The sequence below is a fragment of the Theropithecus gelada genome, chromosome 6, assembly GCF_003255815.1.
Source record: "Theropithecus gelada isolate Dixy chromosome 6, Tgel_1.0, whole genome shotgun sequence".
NCBI lineage: Eukaryota > Metazoa > Chordata > Mammalia > Primates > Cercopithecidae > Theropithecus > Theropithecus gelada.
Window position 1 is genome coordinate 156,539,703 of NC_037673.1, and position 19,723 is coordinate 156,559,425.

General features: G+C 43.4%; 1 protein-coding gene across 2 annotated transcripts in view; it reads left to right on the forward strand.

Moving 5' to 3' along the window:
• Positions 1-17,354: 17,354 nt before the first annotated feature.
• The window catches only part of TTC1 (tetratricopeptide repeat domain 1), a 57,991-nt gene continuing 55,622 nt past the window's right edge, over positions 17,355-19,723 (forward strand). The window contains exons 1-2 of one of the 2 annotated variants that reach the window (XM_025388236.1): positions 17,355-17,448; positions 18,864-19,222. In XM_025388236.1, the coding sequence (XP_025244021.1) occupies positions 18,893-19,222 (330 nt within the window). In that variant the 5' untranslated portion in view covers positions 17,355-17,448; positions 18,864-18,892. The remainder of the gene's footprint in view (positions 17,449-18,863; positions 19,223-19,723) is intronic. The other variant, XM_025388237.1, reaches the window with a different exon arrangement.

Sequence of the window (19,723 nt, forward strand, 5' to 3'; positions counted from 1 at the left end):
AAGCAGGTTCACTGTGCACCAATTGCTTGCCAAGTTAAGAGAATATTCACACACATAACCCATTACATGAAATGGGCTTATTACTCACAGACAGGCAGCAAGGGACAACAGAAGTCCAGGATTCACAATGAGCCAGTCCCTCAAAGCTCAGGAAAAGCTGCCTGGGGCAGATGAAGGCTCATCTGCACATGCCCCCTTGCACCACAGCTGAAGGACCCTGGAAAGCAGCTCATCCTGAGTTTTATACCAGCGGATATGGGACTCACTGAGCTAAAGCATTGAAGAATATCTTGTTTCTAGGAGGGACTGAAATAAAGCCCAAGCTGTTCCAGTTGGCTCCTCCAAATCTCAGGATATTATATCCCCAGCACATTCTTTAGTTACTCTTGAGAACTATAAGCAAGATGAGGGGGAGAATTGGGTCCATCCAAGAGAACTGTCTTACTAGTAGACACCTAACACCCCTCTAATACTTGCTAATCTCTTTCTTTATGTGTGTGGTTTATTTAAAATTTTTTCCTTTTTTACCTTTTTGTAGAGACAGGGTTTCCTTGTGTTCCCTAGACTGGTCTCAAACTCCTGGCCTCAAATGATCTTCCTACATTGGCCTCCCAAAGCACTGGGATTACAATCCTGAGCCGCTACCCCCAACTTGTTCATTTCTTTTTCTTTTTTTTTTGAGATAGAGTCTTGCTCTATTGCCCAGGCTGGAGTGCAGTGGCACCATCTCGGCTCACTGCAAGCTCTGCCTCCCGGGTTCATGCCATTCTCCTGCCTCGGCCTCCCAAGTAGCTGGGACTACAGGCACCCGCCACCACGCCCGGCTAATTTTTTGTACTTTTAGTAGAGACAGGGTTTCACCGTGTTAGCTAGGATGTATTTCTTTAAGTAAAGAGATATCAGACCTCAGGCTCAGAAATTTAAGCAGACAACCTCAAAGCTCAATTTTAATAACATTATTTTGTTTCTATTTTACTTATTTCTACTAAAAACATCTCTTTAGCACAAGTGACACTAGTATTTCAACATACAGATGACATAAAAGTTTCTTAAAATAAATTTTACTGAGTCAAAAAGTGATGGAATGATTTTTAAATTTACTTAAATAATAGAAGACTGCAGAAATAGCAAAAATCATAATGTAGATATGCTAATCACTGATATTTGAGAAACAGTACACTATTCAATTACTGATGCTACTTCTTGGGAACTGAAAGTAGGACTTACAGCTCATCAGTCCTTTGGAAATTATAGGCTGTTGGCTGGGCACAGTGGCTCACGCCTGTAATCCCAGCACTTTGGGAGGCCTAGGCCAGCAGATCACTTGAGGTCAGGAGTTCAAGAGCAGCCTGGGCAACATGGCAAAACCCCGTCTCTACTAAAAATACAAAAATTAGCCAGGCGTGGTGGCAGGCACCTGTAATCCCAGCTACTCAGGAGGCTGAGGGAGGAGAATCACTTGAACCCAGGAGGAGGAGGCTGCAGTGAGCCAAGATCGTGCCACTGCATTCCAGCCTGGGCAACAGAGCAAGACTCTGTCTCGAAAAAAGAAAAAAGAAGAAATTATAGGCTGTGGACAAAGCTTTGGCTAAAAACAGATCCCAACTGCTTCATCCACCCCACTGTTGTGTCATTTTATGGAGCAACAGCAATGGGCCAGGGAGGCCTGCAGTTTGGAAACTAAAGCTGAGGAGACAGAAAGTGGCTTCAGGTCCAAGACCTTTTTGCAGGCCCTAGGAGTAACTGGGCACTCTGACGTGACTCCATCACAGAAGCCCTCAGCAGGGAAAGGGACGGCAGGGAAGAGAATGCCCAGTCACTCTCACTGCCTCCCATATTTTACCTATCCCGCAGGGGTGGGAGAATCTTCTAGAAATAGGCCTTCATAAGTTGTGCTCACACTGCTAGTCATACTTATCCTTCCAAGGGGATGCTACTGGCGGTGTCATTTCCTGTAAGAAATAAGCGTGGTCAAGATGACTCTCAGAGCACCTCCCACAAGCCTTCATGTTCCTTCTCTCATCATTCATCTTATGCCAAGAGCCATCCAGAGCAGTAATTACTAAGGAATCCCAAATGAACATTTCTAAATCTAAGATCTAAAGGGCTGTTCATTATAAGAAACAACAAAAGCAACTCACTGTGCCTTAGCCCTTAGGAAAATCTCCCTAGGTAAGAAAATGGAAATTTGAGAGTTTTCCTCATGTCCTTCAAGTTGATGCCTTGAGAGCCCCCAAGTTTTCATACAGACAGCTGGATTAAGTAGCAAACCAGAGCTCCCTGGGGTGGTTGCGGGCAGAGGAAGGGAGAGGGAGAATCTGAAAGAAATGCTAAAACATCGCTGGGATAAATTACAGGAAAAGTTCATTGGCTTCATTCCTGTTAATATCACTTCTGGGGAGTGGCACTGGGGCTTGAAGTTAGTCTTATTTTAATGCCTAGATTTTTTTAATTGTGTTTTTTTTTTATAAAGATGATGATGATAAAGGGATATTAATTAGAATGGATGCCCAATTTTAGCCTGCCCAGTATACTTCTGGGGACCCAACCAGCCCCCAGTATAGAGAGACATGTGCCTCACTTCTTAGCCCCACATGGAAGGAAGCCACTTTGGCAGGCATTAGCATCGTCGGTGGTCCCTAAACCATCAGTGCTAAGGAAGTAGTGTCAAAGAAAACAAAAGAGCCAGGTAGATAAATGGCACCATCCTTCGACAGAACTGTAGGCCAAGTGTGCCTTTGGGAACCACAGGCCATCCTTGCCCTTTGAGCCCTTGTAAGTCCTATGGGCTCACGCATGCCCAGCACAACCCACATGGCCCCAGCTCATATGGGAGAAAGCCTAGCAGAGTGGCCACTGGAACAGGAAAGACATCTGGAGTCTAAAGCTTCTTCACAGCTCCTACAAACTCTCCACCACTTCTCATCCCACTTTCTTCCTGTAAAGTCAGTACTGCTGGCAGAAGAAATATCTCAGAGGCTTAGGCAAAACATTTGAGGAATAAATGAGAAGTTGCTTTAGTCCCCTCAATTTATACAACCTTCCTAATTGCCTCCATGTCTGTGGTCGTCGGCCACTAATTATTAGGTGTTTCCTCTGTGTCAGCATTTTCATAAACTGTTCCTCTCTCTGGGACATTATAAGCATTTCCTCAGGCTGACTTTGAGGCAGTGGACCAGAGCTGCAGCTGGAGAAGGGGGGCTGGGGCTGGGGAGGGCTTAATGGGATATTGAGTCCGTGTGAGTGATTTTTAAGCTGTGAGTCAATTTGGTAGAAAGAGCACTGAACTGCAATCCACTGAAACAGTAATAATAATAATAGCTGCTTCTTGCTGTGCCAGGCACTGCCTAAGTCCTCTGTATCTTCTAATCCTCACCAAAAAACCTTAAATGAAGGACTCAGGGCTCAGAGACAGTAAGTCATCCAGCCAGGAAGAGCTGTGTATCAGTCAGGGGAGTGAGTTTGGCTGCACATAACAGAACACACATAACAGTGGCTTGAACAAATCAAAAAGAGCTGTTTATTTTTTCTCTCATATGAGAAGTCTGGAAGTAGGCAGTCTGGGGACAGTGGGGACAGTATGGCAAATTCACACTGTCAGGAGAGGCCCATGGCCCTTCTAGAGTTTCCCTACTCTGTCCTTTAAATGTGGCCATAATGTCCCTCTTCCAGGCAGGAATAAATGTGACAAAGACAAAAGGATACATACAGGGCCAGGTGTGGTGGCTCATACCTGTAATCCCAGCCACTCAGGAGACCAGAGTGGGAGGGCTGCTTGAGCCCAGGAGTTTGAGACCAGCCTGGGCAACATAGCAAGATCCCTCTACAAAGAAATTTAAAAACAAAAAATTATCCAGGCTTGGTGGTACGCCCCTATAGTCCCAGCTACTTAGGAGACTGAGGCAAGGGGATCACTTGAGCCCAGGAGCTGCAGGTTGCTGTGAGCTGTGATTGCACCACTGCACTCCAGGCTGGGCAACAAACAAACTGGCCAGGTGTGGTGGCTCATGCCTGTAATCCCAACACTTTGGGAGGCCGAGGTCAGTGGATCACCTGAGGTCAGTAGTTCGAGACGAGCCTGGCCAACACGGTGAAACCCCATCTCTACTAAAAAACAAAAATCAGCCGGGCATGGTAGCAGGTGCCTATAATCCCAGCTACTCATGAGGCTGAGGCAGGAGAATCACTTGAACCCAGGAGGCAGAGGTTTCAGTGAGCCGAGATCGTGCCGTTGCACTCCAGCCTAGGTGACAAAGTGAGACTGTCTAAAAACAAACAAACATTCTCCTCCAGTGTGGCAAAAAGAATTTTTAAAATCAAATAAAAAATAAATAAAAACAAACAAAAAGACACATACAGCTGAGTTTGCCCTGTTACAGAGATTTCCAGAAAGTCTCATCTCTCTGCTTCTACTGTGTTGTGTGGCCAGTTTTCTACAAATGCCCATTGTGTCACTGGTACTGTGCTAAGATTTTACATATATTATTACATTTATTCCTCATAACAGCCTTGTAGAGAAGGAATTATCAGCCTCTGGGTTTTAGTTTACTCCCTGCTATGTGGCTAAAATGTCTTAGATAAATCACATTCCCTCTCTGGACCTCATTTGTTCATCTGTTTTATGAGAGATTGGACTAGATAAGGAGATCTTAACTTGGGGTCTACAAACCCCTAAAAGGACAATGGATAAAATTCAGAGGGAAGGGTCATGACTTTAGACAGGGGAAAAATTACATTCTTATCTTCACTAACTTTTTTTTTTTTTTTGAGACGGAGTCTTGCACTGTCACCCAGGCTGGAGTGCACTGGCGCAATCTCGGCTCACTGCAACCTCCGCCTCCCGGTTTTAAGCAATTCTCCTGCCTCAGCCTCCCGAGTAGCCAGGATTACAGATGACCACCACCACACCAGGCTAATTTTTGTATTTTTAGTAGACATGGGGTTTCATCATGTTGGCCAGACTGGTCTCGAACTGCCAACCTCAGGTGATCCTCCTGCCTTGGGCTCCCAAAGTGCTAGGATTACAGGCGTGAGCCACCGTGCCTGGCCTCTAACTTTTAACTGAAATTTAGCTTTTCCTTCTTTTATGAATTTAGCCAATAGGCCATAGTAATATTAGCAGAGCTTTTGACTTTGTCACCAAAAGAATATCAGATATTTCATAGCATATTAAGTTGTTTCAGATGACTTGAAAGATTGAATATACTCAACACTACTTCAAAATTGTGGTAGTTATTACACCTGCTATATTTAATGTGTTAATAAGGAGGAGTGTGCATGTGTGTGTAGACAGATAGAATATATAGATATGCAGATACATAGATCTTGCTAATTTTATTGTTAGTATTACAGGAACTGTATTTCAATATAATTTATTTCCTTCATATTCCAGTATATTTTGTTTTATGCATTTAGAAAAAAATTTCTCTGAGAAGGGATCCAGAGGCTTTAGCAGCCCACCAAAGGAGTTCATAGAACAAATGAGATGAAGAACTGGACAGAGATCTCTTTGTCCCTCTGGCTATAAATATAACTCTGTCATAAGCTATCGTGGTCCTCCTGAACAAGTCCTCTCAGTTCTTGATTTCCTCAGTTTTCTCTTCTGTAAAACGGGAGTAATACTTGCCTTGCCTAGCTCAGAAGTAATCTACATGTAAGCACACATGAATGCAGAGCTTATGCATATTCAATTACACAGGGTTGGCTTCTGTAGTGCTGAGTGAATGTTGAGTGTTACTACACTGTTCAACTTTAGACCTATTTCCCAGAGATGCTGATGTTTTTCTGTCACTTCCATGTGAGTGTCCTGCTACAATGATGTATTTTTTTTAGTGCCAGTTTAGGACTGAATTCATATACAATTCAATAATAAAGGGGGAAATGCATCTTAAGTGCACTTGGATGGAACTACTTAAGAAAATAGAAGATAAAATGAGATTTCGCCAATGGGTCTTGTAGCTCCAATTATCTTAGGCTCTTTGAAAAGTTTGGGTCAATGTATTGTGATTTTAAGTTACAGATCAAACACAGTCATTTTGTCTACAACTTCTAAACAGGGATAACTGGACAAAGGACAGAAAAATAAGGAAAGTTGGTTTATCTTGTTCATAATCTGTGTCTTTGGATATCTGTGAATACTTATTAAATATTCATCTAAAAGTCAGGTTAGGTGGCCATAATTAGTGTTTCAAATAGCCAAGTAAAGATCTACAAATATCTTTTGTTTGTTTGTTTTTAGGACGGACAGGGTCTTGCTCCATCACCCAGGCTGGGGTTTAGTGATGTGAACACAGCTGTATTAATCTGTTCTGCTACTGCTATAAAGAAATACCTTACTCTCTCTACCTTTGTAGGAGGGGATCTTGCTATGTTGCCCAGGCTGGTCTCAAACTCCTGGGCTCAAGCAGTCCTCCCACCCTGGTCTCCTGAGTGGCTGGGATTACAGGTGTGAGTCACCACACCTGGCCCTGTATGTATCCTTTTGCCTTTGTCACTTTTCTTCCTGCCTGGAAGAGGGACATTATGGCCACATTTTAAGGACGGTGCAGGAAAACACTAGAAAGGCCATGGGTCTCATCTGACAGTGTGGATTCGCCATTTAAAAAAAAAAAAAAAAAAAGCGCATATGCCACACACTTTTAAACAACCAGATCTCACAAGAACTTACTATTGTGACCACAACACCAAAGGGGGATGGTGTTAAACCATGAGAAACTGACCCCATGATCCAATCACCTCCTATCAGGACCCACCACCAGCATTGGGGATTACATTTCAACACAAGATTTAGGTGAGGACACAGATCCAAACCACATCAAAAGTTCGTTGCAGCTTCAATCTCCTGGGCTCAAGTGATCCTCCCACCTCAGCCACCCAAATAGCTGGGACTACAGGCACATGCCTCCACACTTGGCTAATTTTTCATTTTTTGTAAAGATGGGGTCTATGTTGCCCAGGCTTGTCTTGAACTCCTGGCCTCAAGTGATCCTCCCACCTCAGCCTCCAAAACTGCTGGAATTAGAGGGACGAGCCACCATGCCCAGGCTACGAGTATCTTATTCGTTAAATTATGTTTAAGGAAGTACTTCAAATTATGTTTGAAGTACTGCTGAATGCTTTCATAGTCTTTAACTAAAAGACACAGGGTACTGTGAGTAAGGTAGTCTACATGGACAAGCAAGATAGTTCCTAACAAGCTACTATTTTGATACAGTTTCTTCAAATATTTATGGAAATGCTCTGAGATATTTATGTTGGGGAGGATGTTTGATTTGCACACTGGAAGCTATTCTTTTTTTCTCGTTTTAAGAGAATTTCAGGATGATGTTGGGGTCTGAGTCATATAAATAATTCAGCTAAAAGTCAGGCTTGAGGAAATTTCTATGCTACTAAGAAAGAAAAAAGAAAAGCCCACTTTTTTTTTTTTTGAGACCGTGCATCCCTCTGTCATCCAGGCCGTAGTGCAATGGTGCAATCTTGGCTCACTGCAACCTCCACCTCCCAGGTTGAAGCAAGTCTCTTGCCTCAGCCTCCCGAGTAGCTGAGACTACATGCGCCTGCCAACACACCCAACTAATTTTCAAATTTTTAGAGGAGATGGGATTTTACCATATTGGCCAGGCTAGTCTCAAACTCCTGGCCTCAAGTGATTTGCCCGCATCAGCCTCTCAAAGTGCTGGGATTACAGGCATGAACCACTGTCCTGGCCTGAAAAGCCCACTTTTTTTATATATATATATATATTTTTAAAATCAACTGATTATGCTGGGGGCAGTGGCTCACACCTATAATCCCAGAACTTTGGGAGGCTGAGGCATGTGGATCACTTATTTTTATTTTCCTTACACAGGGTCTTGCTCTGTTACCCAGGCTGGAGTGCAGTGGCTCATTCATGGCTCACTGCAGTCTTGAACTCCTGGGCTCAAGTGATCCTCCCGCCTCAGCCTCCTGAGTAGCTGGGACTACAGGCATGTGCCACCAAACCCAGCTGTTACTTTTTAAAAGACAGGCTTTGAGTATTCTACATATGTTAATTCATTTATGCATCCCAGTAGCCCTGGGATGAAAATACTGTTATTATCTCCATGTTACGAACAGAGAATCTGAAGCTTACTTAAATTAAGGAGCTTGTCGAAGGTGATAGGACTTGTTGGAACAGAGCTGGGATTCAGTCTTGGCCAGTCTGATACCACAGTTCATCTCTAAAACAGGAGTCAGCACACTGCAGACCATAGGCCAAGTCTGGCCTGATGCCTCTTTTTATAAATAAAGTTTTATTGGAACACAGGCACTGTTGTTCATTTACATGGTGTATGTGGCTGCTTTTGTGTGACAACAGCATTTGAGCAGTTGTGGATAACTGGAGTGGTGGAGGGTAGAGTCATCCTCTTTAAAATGTGAGCCCCCAGAGTGGGAACTTCCAAACTGAGATCTCAATCCCCAGAGTGAGCTTGTTGCTGAGGAATTTGTAGTTTAGTCAGCTCCCCAAATACCCACTATCTCTGCTTTGACCTGAACAGAGGATGACAAAGAAACCTATCTCCTTTCTGGCGTGAAAATATTTCCTTCCCCTTCAAAATGAGTCTAGAAGAGTTCAGTGAGGGGAATGACAGCTGAAGGTGTTCTGTGTGGTGCTTGGCACCCAGTCAACACTCAGCAAACGTCCCCTTCCTTCCGACACCTGCCCTTGCCACCTCCTGGACCAAAATTGGCCACCTGCCTCAACTTGCAAAGGTTTGTATATCATGGACACAATGCTTTATGCTTTAAAACCGACATTGACATTTCATATAACAAAGTGAAGGTTGGAAGTAAGTTTCACAACTCAGAATAAACTGTTTGGGTCCAGCTGATGAGTGCGGGGGTGGGGGGTGCAGCGAGGGGAATGTGCTAGGTCAGCCAGGTCAGCCATTCCATTATAGTTGAGGCAGTGAATTATCTTTCTTTGTCCAGAAGACCAAGGTGGAGGGCAAAAGGGGAATGAGCACTCAAGTGAGTGGGAGCAGAATGCTTGCCTGGGCAGCCTCTGGATGACTCTTTCCACAACTGTGTCAGTCTTGGTCCCTCCACCCATCCAACACCAGCATTAAAAGCCTAATCTTTAACCAGGCTCTGAGCCATTTGCCTGACACTGAAAAACAGCTGAGTATTCCTGCCAAATATATATCCACATTTTTTTATAGACATAAATCACCTTCAAGCCACTTCTCCTCTCTGCAGTTAAGGTTACTAAATCTACCCAGCACTTTTGTTCTTTAGAAGAACATAGACTTCATGGTTAGACTGGGCTTTAAGTCTCTGATCCATTCTACTAACTGTGTGACCTTGAGAAAAACTTTTAACCTCTCTGAGCCTCAGTCTTATCTTTTGCAATAACAGTACTTACCAATTTCATCCACCTGTATAACAAATATTTGAGTGCCTATTGTGTGCCAGGCACTGTGAAGAGCTATAAATTTCACAGCAAATAAGACAGACAAGATCCTTATCCTTGTGCATCTTACCATCTAATAGAAGGCGCTGCAATAATCAAGTAAATAAATACTCAAGATTGTTACAGATGATGATAAATGATGTGAAGGGGATATAGAGGGTGATGTAATAGAGTGAGCCACTCAAGTGACATTAAGGGAAGACCTGAAGTATGAGAATGAGCAATAGCCATGGGAAGAGCTGTTAATGGTATCAAGCTGCGGGAACATTGAGCACAAAGGTATGGGGATGGGAAAAGAAGTGTTGTTTTAGGGCCAGGCGCGGTGGCTCATGCCTGTAATACCAACTCTTTGGGAGGCCAAGGCAGGCAGATCGCTTGAGGTCAGGAGTACAAGACCAGCCTGGCCAACATGGTAAAACCCCGTCTCTACTAAAAAAAAAAAAGTACAAAAATTAGCCGGGTATGGTGGTGTGCGCCTGTAATCCCAGATACTTGGGAAGCTGAGGTGGGAGAATTGCTTGAACCCAGGAGGTTGCGGTGGGTGAACCGAGACTGCGCCACTACACTCCAGCCTGGGCAACAGAGCAAGACTCCATCTCAAAAAACAAAGAAAAAAAAGTTGTTTTAGGAACAGACAGTAGCATAGTGTCAAGAGGCAAGGTGGCATGAGATGCGGTCGGGGAGGGAGGCAGAGGCCCAGTTGCATGGGCTTCATGCATCATGGTAAGGACTTTAGATTTTGTTCTAATCAGCGTGGGAAGTCAGTAAAAGAATTGTACAGAGTTCATATTTTCTTTTCCTTTTTTTTTTTTTTTTTTTTAATCTCTGAGACAGGGTCTGGCTCTGTCACCCACGCTGGAGTGCTGTGGTGTGATCATGGCTTCCTGCAGCCTTCACCTCCTGGGGGCAAGGAATCCTCCTCACTCAGCCTTCCGAGTAGCTGGGACTACAGGCATGTGCAATGGCACCTGGCTATTTTTTATTTTTAGAAATAAGGTCTCACTATGCTACCCAGGCTGGTCTCAAACTTCTGGCCTCAGACAATCCTCCTGCCTGAGCCTCCCAAGGTGCTGAGATTACAGGCATGAGCCACCATGCCCAGCTGTGATTCATGTCTTGAAAAGATTGGTTTTGTTGCTTTGTGAAAAGATTATAAGAAACAAGAGAGGCCACGGTTATCGTAAAGATTACCTGCAGTTACAAATGTAAAGTAATGAGCACAGCCCCTGATGCATGTAAATTCTCTAAATGATAGTTAGTTGTTCTGGAAAGTCTAAGCCTGTCCTGTACAGTATACCAGCCATTCACCACATGTGATTACTGAGCATCTGGAATGTGGCTAGTGCAACCAAAGTCTTAAATTTCTCATTTTATTTAATTTTAATTAATTTAAATTTAAAAACTGATACTCAATTCAGTTACTGGGAAGCATGTTTGAAAAAACTTAGATATATGAATCAATTTTTTAAAGTACAGATTTTATGAAATGTGAACACAGACTCAAGTATTTTGGAAGAAAATTTGATGTCCAAATTGAGATACACTATAAAATACGCACATGACCCCAAAGACTTAGTAAGAAAAAGAGAATGTAAAATAACTTGTTACAGCTGGGCATGGTGACTCACGCCAGTAATCCTAGCACTTTGGGAGGCTGAGGCGGGCAGATCACCTGAGGTCAGGAGTTCAAGAGCAGCCTGGCCAACATGGCGAAACCCTGTCTCTACTAAAAATACAAAAAGTTAGCCGGGAATGGTGGTGCGTGCATGTAATCCCAGCTACTCGGGAGGCTGAGACAGGGGAATCACTTGAACCCAGGAGCTGGAGGTTGCAGTGAGCCAAGATCGTGCCACTGCCCTCCAGTCTGGATGACAGAATGAGTGAGACTCCATCTCAAAAAAAAAAAAAGAAAACTTGATAACATTTTTACACTGATCACATGCCCAAGGGATATTTTAGACATATTCTCTTAAATAAAACATTAATTGCATTTAATAATAGTAAATATTAAATTAATTTTACTTCTTTTACTGTTTTTAATGCCGATACTAGAAAATTTAAAATTCGACCAGGTATAATGGCTCACACCTATAAGCCCAGCACTTTGGGAGGCCAAGGCTGGAGGATACCTTGAGGCCAGGAAATCAAGACCAACCTGGTAAAAATAGCAAGCCCCTCTCTCTACAAAAAAAAGAAAAAAAGAAAAAAGAAAAGAGGCACGACGGCATTCGCTTGTAGTCCCAGTTGCTTGGGAGGCTGAAGTGAGAGGATAGCTTGAACCCAGGATGTCGAGGCTGCAGTGAGCTATGACTGTGCCACTGCACTACAGCCTGGGTGACAGAGTAAGACCCTGTTACAAAATACAGAAAAAGTAATAAAACATGTGTGGCCCAGTACAGTGGCTCATGCATGTAATCACAGCATTTTGGGAGGCTGACATGAGAGGATCACTTGAGGCCAGGAGTTTGAGGCTGCAGTGAGCTAGAATTATGCCATTGCACTCAGCCTGGGTGACACAGTGAGATCTTATCTCTAATAAATAAATAAATAGCATATGTGGTTCACATTGTATTTCTATTGGGCATGCTGATCTAAGGGAAAACAAAAATGTAGACATATAAATGCACAGAATGCTAATTCTTGATTATGTCTCATCAGAAATTTTAATTCAAAGATTGGAACTGGGAAACAAAAGCATCTTTTGGAAACACTGCAGGAATGCATAATCTACATCGTAATTATTTATTTATTTTTATTTTATTTTATTTTATATTTTGTTTGAGACAGAGTCTCACTCTGTTGCCCAGGCTGGAGGGCAGTCGCGTGGTCTCAATTGACTGAAACTTCTTCCTCCCAGGTTCAAGCGATTCTTGTGCCCCAGCCTCCCGAGTAGCTGGGATTATAGGCCTGCGTCACCACATCCAGCTAATTTTTGTAATTTTAGTAGAGGCGGGGTTCCACTATGTTGGCCAGGCTGGTCTTGAACTCCTGGCCTCAAGCAATACTACTGCCTCCGCCTCCCAAAGTGCTGGATTACAGACATAAGCTGCCATGCCCGGCTTTATTTATTTTTATGTACATCTCACTCTCAAGGAGTTATTTTAGCATGCCTGACTGTTCCTGGATGTTAGACCCTCTTTTGGCAAACTCAAGAAGCGCAACCCCAGGGGAAATAGAGAGAATGGATCTCAGGACTTAGAGGGTCCCAGAATGTAAGGTTTTATCCCCAAAACCAACTGGGCTCAATACCCTATGGTATTAGTATATCTACTTTGAGCATGGAAAGTACTGAGTCAGTCTAGCATAAGTGTAAATCGCTAACTCCAGGGAATGTAGTTGCACAGAGTTTCCCAAAAGTTTGCACAGTATATGCATAAGTCACTAGGGAGGCAGCAGTGATTTCGGTCTCTGCCTGCAGACTTCCTGCAAAGCAATTTATTTTAAGTTAAAGGCACGTGCCAGGGCCTGCACTAAGTGTTTTAGGTTTGTTATCTCTTTTATTTATTTATTTAGAGATGGAGTCTTGCTCTTGTCACCTAGGCTGTAGTGCAGTGGCACGATCTCGGCTCACTGCAGCCTCCACCTCCCAGGTTCAAGCGATTCTCCTTCCTCAGCCTCCCAAGCAGCTGGGATTACAGGCACGTGCCACCATGCCCTGCTAATTTTTGTATTTTTAGTAGAGACGGGGTTTCACCATGTTGGCCAGGCTGGTCTCGAACTCCTGACCTCAGGTGATCCACCCACCTTGGCCTGCCAAAGTGCTGGGATTACAGGTGTGAGTCACTGTGCCCAGCCTCAGGTTTGTTATCTCTTTTAAGCCTCAAGAAACTTTATGAGGCATAAGTATCACTATTACACCCATACTATATTACCGAGATTTGATGGCTTGTCCAAGATCACATATGTAGTAATAGACACTCTGATTCCAGAATCTATGCTCTTAACAACCATACTAGACAGCAACCCAGTTGTCATGCTAGTGACCCAAAAGACCACCCTTGAGGAAGAGACTCCTTCTCTTTTATCCTTCATTATTACCAGTTACGCTGAGACCTGCTCATTTCTTCCTAATCCCTATCCTGTTTCCAGCACAGAGCTGGCCACAAAATAAGTGGGCAACACCTTACTGATTGAGTGATAGACATGTGTCATTAAGAAACCACTGAGCTGCTCCCCGCCAACAAAAAAACACTGAGGGAAACTGGTTCTTTTGCTACTTTCTCGATTTATTGCTATACCCACCACTGGACCTAGTACGATGCCTAGCGTGTATTCATTAGTCAATAATTTATGTTCAGCACTGATTCTTTCAACAAACTTGAGTGCTCAGTTCCCTATCTGGGGGGTGTGAATGAAAGCTTCACAAACACTGCCACTATTAATAATAGTAGTAGTAGTCATTAACAATAGTAATAAAAAATCACTATTAGTAGTTAATAATGGTAATATCTGTGAGATCTTCATTAATAGTAATAATGATTACGATAACAACAAACATTTATTGAGTACTTACGGTGCTAGGTGCTATTAATATTAAAGCGGCTGGATGCAGTGGTTCACTCCTGTAATCCCAGCACTTTGGGAGGCCAAGGCGGGCAGATTGCTTGAGCTCAGGAGTTTGAGACCAGCTTGGGCAACATGGCAAAACCCCATCTTCAAAAAATACAAAAATGAGTCAGGTGTGGTAGTGAGCGCCTATAATCAGTCCTAGCTACTCGGGAGGCTGGGGTGGCGAGGCTTGCTTGAGCCCAGTCAAGGCTGTAGTGAGCCAAGATTGCGCCACTGTACTCCAGCCTGGGTGACAGAGCGAGAACCTGCCTCAAAACAAATTTTAAGTATTTTTTCTATCCTGAGGATTTCATTTTCTGTGTTTTAGATAAGACATGACACCATTTAATTCTTACAACCACCCTATAATTCCAAAAGTGTCAGTATCTACTTACTCAACTCAGAGAGCTGAGTGGCCTGTGTTTTGGCCATAAATTTCTGAAATAGGATGTTCACTGATCCCTTACAACTGTAAACAGGGCAAACATGGTCTCTGGCCAGGGAAAACACAAACAGAACCACCCTCTGAATCAAAAACATTTCTTGTCCTTTTACAGGATAGTTGTAAGGACTAAGAAACAAAATCTTCATGTTTCCAGGAATGGATGAATTGGCTTCCATCATTAAAAATTTGTTTCTTGCCTTATGTTCTATATATACTTAAATAGCATCCAACTACTTATTGTCCTAAAAATGCTTCTGATATTTGTATGCTCCAGATTCCATGTCCTTCTACCTATCCTGGGTTTTTTGCCCCCCGCCCCCACTAAGTGAACTATTCTTCTTTATACAGCCTAACTCGAGTATCCTGTTAGTGAAGACCTACCAAATTGGGTCAGTTGCACTTTGGTTCCTTTTGGCATAAAAAGAAAGGCAGATTGCTCTTCTTTCGGGCTCAGTAACTTCTTTATTTTCCTTCTCCACTCCCCCACTCGTCTGTGAGCTCCTGATGATGGGGAAGGGCAAGGACTGTGTCTTATTAGGCTTTCTGTCCCCAGCTACTGGCGCAAGACCTGCCATATAATATTATTGTTGCTAATATTCGTTAAACACTGTGCCAAGCCTTGTGCTCCTTATCTTCTAGATATTTTTTTCTCCCCTGCCCTGTGCTCCTTGTCTTCTAGATACTTTTTTCTCCCAACAAGCTTGTGAGTAGGTACCACTGTTACCCATCCCAATTTTTACATATGAGGTAAATGTATACATTAAAAAGTTGGCTGGGCCCTGTGGCTCACATCCATAATTATTGCATGTTAGGAGGCTGAGCCGGGAGGATTGTTTGAGCCCAGGAGTTTGAAACCAGCCTGGGAAATGTGAGAACTTGTCTCTTAAAAAAAAAAAAAGTAAAATAAAAACCTTAGAAGCGTAAGTAACTGGTCCCAAAATCACACTTCTACTCAAGTGGCAGAGCCTGAATTAGAACTCAATAATCAAATAAGCCACCTAAAGCATTTTTCACAGCATGTGGTGCTTAATAAGCATATAGTCTGTGAATATTAGCAATGGGAATTATTGTTCAAAGTTGTACAGCTCGTAAAGAAAGCTGAGACTGTAACTCAAGTTTTATGTATTTCTTATTTATTTAGCTCCAAAGTTTACAGCCTTTCCATTATACCAGAATTGAATTAACAGGGCCTCTAACCATTTGTTTTTTTTTTTTGTTTTTTTTGTTTTTTGATATAGACAGAGTCTCCCTCTGTCCATATTTTTTTTTAATATAGACAGAGGGAGACTTCAGGCCGAAGTGCAGTGTCGTGATCACAGCTCACTGCAGCCTCTGACTCCTAGGTTCAAGGATCCTCCCACCTCAGCCTCCTGAGCAGCTGATACTACAGATATGTGCCACTGTGCCCAGCTAATTTGTATACACACACACACACACACACACACATATGTATACATAGAGATGGGTTTTTGCCATGTTGCTCAGGCTGGTCTCGAACTCCTGGCCTCAAGAGATCCTCCCATGTCCACCTTCCAAAGTGCTGGGATTACAGGCATGAGCCACCACACTCAGCCTCCATTTATACTTTTTAGATTCTGGGTGTATTTTTTAAAATTCAGAAATATTAAAACCAAAAATATGATATTTTTTATGTTTTCTTTTAGTATATAAAGCTTTCAACTTACAAAAAATATAACTGTATGCATAACCTCATTTACATGGAAATTCAAAAACCAAGTTTCATACTCTCTCTGAAAAAGTCTCTTCCAGCTATCTATCTCTGCAATAGGTTCTGTGAATTACAGAAAACGAATTAATCTGCTGTCATTGCTGGTTACCTGTCTGGCTACCTTGAGGATGGGTACTATATTTCAATTCTGTGATCCCAGCACAATGCCCAGTGTCTAATAAACATTCAATGAACATTTCTCGAATGAATGTATAAGGCAACCACTTTTGGTCTCAGGGTTCCCTTACAGTCTTAAATATTATTGGCCGGGTGCGGTGGCTCAAGCCTATAATCCCAGCACTTTGGAAGGCCGAGACGGGTGGATCACGAGGTCTGGAGATCAAGACCATCCTGGCGAACACAGTGAAACCCCGTCTCTACTAAAAAAATACAAAAAACTAGCCGGGCGAGGGGACGGGCGCCTGTAGTCCCAGCTACTGGGGAGGCTGAGGCAGGAGAATGGCGTGAACCCGGGAGGCGGAGCTTGCAGTGAGCTGAGATCCGGCCACTGCGCTCCAGCCTGGGCGACAGAGCGAGACTCCGTCTCAAAAAAAATATATATATATATATTATTGAGGTTAGTCTGAGTGCAGTGGTGTTTACAACTAACTGATCACAACTAGTTACAGATCTTTTTGTTTCCTCTCTACTCCCACTGTCTGACTTGGCTAGCCCTTAAAAAATAAAAAAGGGCCGGGCGCGGTGGCCTATAATCCCAGCACTCTGGGAGGCCGAGAGGGAGGATCGTTTGAGCCCAAGAGTTCAGGACCAGCCCGAGCAACATAGTGAAACTCCGTCTCTACTAAAAATACAAAAAATTAGCTAGGCGTGGTGGCGCGCACCTGTGGTCCCCGTTACTCGGAAGGCTGAGGCAAGAGAATCGCTTGAGCACAGGAGGTTGACGCTGCAGTGAGTGGAGGCTGTGATTGCACCACTGCACTCCAGCATGGGCGACAGACTGAGACTCTGTCTCAAAAATAAATTAAATTAATTAATTAATAAATAGTGAAACGAACACCACAGAGACATACTTCCTTTTGTCCTTTTGTCTCTTCTGCAGAGTAACGCGAAGTCTTGCCGTAACCCAAGATGGCAACCATCTCTCAAATGTCACGCCGTACAATGACGTCACACAGCGACCATGCCTTTCCTCCCTGAGAGTTTCGCTACATTTCCCAAGATGCTTTGCCGATAGCGACGCTATTAGTCGTCATCGACGGAAGCGCACCTGACTGAGCGGAAGTAGAAGATCTCTGAGGCTAAGAAGGTGGAGACTGGAGAAGCTGTGAGGTTGTGAGTAACCCCGTGGGTCTAAGCCTCTTGGCTGTGAGGAACGAAGCTAGGGAATAATCTGCTGGAAGCGCGAGGCGTCGCTTCCCTAACCCTAGGAGCTCAGACTCCTGTGTTCTTCCAGTAGACCTGGGAGCGAAGAGAAATAAGACATTGCTGTGGAGGCGAAGTCTCCGTATTAAGGTCTTGCTGGTTTTTAAGTTTTCTTGGAACATACTAGGGCGAATTCAGACTCTTGTCGTGACACAAGGGTCGTTGGCGTGATTTTGCTGCGACTAGAGCAATTTACATTTTTGCAAATCTCTAGCAAATTTTTGCAAATATCTGGGCTGCTGATGCTCTGACTCAGCTTCTACAGCAGTGGTTCGCAATTGGCTGCACGTCAGAATCACCTGGGATGAAAAAAAAAAAAAACAACTCTGATGCCCTTGCTTGACGCCACACTAATAAATCAGAGTTTGGTTAGGGTCTGAGCAGTGGTATTTTCTAAATCTCTAGTGTTCTGTTGGGCAGCTAGGGTTCAGAGTCACCCTTTCTGATGCCTGACTCTGACCCCCACGGTGATTCTGATTCGGGTCACCTGCGCGAAGGTTCCCTTTCCACTGTAAGCTGCGTGGGCTCTACTACACGCATTTGGGTTAAAGTGATCACAGTTTTGGCACGGATTTTATTTTGAGGTATACTAGAAACGTATTCTTGGGTTTCCTGTGGTGGTGCTAAAAAGACGGACCATTGTTTCTTACTCGTGTCTTGGTTATTCATTCTGAATGAAAATTAGGGCTGCTTCCTTTTTCTTATCACTGTTTTAGTTTCTGCCTAATTTTTGCTATATAAACAGAACGCGAACGGTGGAACGTGGAAGAGTCACATTAAAAACGGCTTCTTTTGTTGCTTATTAGAAGTTCTGGGCCGGGCGCGGTGGCTCAGGCCTGTAATCCCAGCACTTTGGGAGGCCGAGGCGGATGGATCACGAGGTCAGGGGTTCCAGACCAGCCTGGCCAAGAAAGTGAAACCCCGTCTCTACCAAAACTACAAAAATTAGCCGGTGGCGCGGTGGCAGGCGCCTGTAATCCCAGCTACTCGGGAGGCTGAGGCAGGAGAATCGCTTGAACCCGGACGCAGAGGTTGCAGTGAGCTGAGATCGTGCCACTGCATTCCAGCCTGGGTGACAGAGTGAGACTCCGTCTCAAAAAAAAAAAAAGTCTAGTACCAGATTTGATCAGGAAAGGGGTCTCAGTTAAAATGACATTTGACATTATTTTTACTTATAATCTATATTTTTAAATAATGAATTCCAGTGAAAGGAAGTTACGGTGTGTTTTTTGGCTGTAATGCAGAGGTTTGTTTAGGTTTAAAACAGAACTTTAAAAAATATAAGCACCATTACATAGCAGTTGTTTTGTTTTCTTTACCCCCAGCTTTAGCGTCACCTCCCTCACTGGACAGCATGGGGGAGAAGTCAGAGAACTGTAGGGTTCCAGAGGATCTGTTCAATGGCTTGAAGGTTACAGATACTCAGGAAGCCGAGTGTGCTGGCCTTCCAGTTCCTGATCCCAAAAGTCAGCATTCCCCGAGTAAGCTGCTCAGGGATGATGAGGCGCATCTCCAGGAGGACCAGGCAGAAGAGGAGTGTTTTCATGATTGCAGTGCCTCATTTGAGGAGGAGCCAGGAGCGGACAAGATAGAGAACAAATCTAATGAAGATGTGAATTCCTCTGAACTAGATGAAGAATACCTAATAGAACTGGAAAAAAACATGTCGGATGAAGAGAAACAGGTAATTATTTTATTTATTGTGCAAGAGCTGCCACTTACACTGCATTTTAAAATGTGATCGATACTGTATCGTAGACTACCTCATCTGTGGTAAAGAATAACTTGCCCTTTTGTCCTTTTATGGCTTTAGTAGTGTAGGATCTGAGATAAATCGGTGGCATGACAGGGAAACACTGAGTGTGTCTGCTTAGCAAAGAAATTTTCATTATTTTTTGTGAACCTAGAGTTATGTTCATCTTGTACTTCAGGAGTCTGTAACATAACAGTCTTTTTGTTTATTTTCAAAATGTATATATACTTTTTAGTTTTCTGTTATAACCTTTTCTGTGGTTGGCTGCTGAAATTTCTGTAATGAACATTTTTATGTTTATGCTACATTTATGTTTATGAACATTTCCTGTTTATGCTAATCCCTTGTTAGCAAAATATGACTGCCTGAATATCTTGGTGGAGTTTTGGTTGCGGAGGTCTTAAGGAACAGAATTGTGTATGATTATAGCTA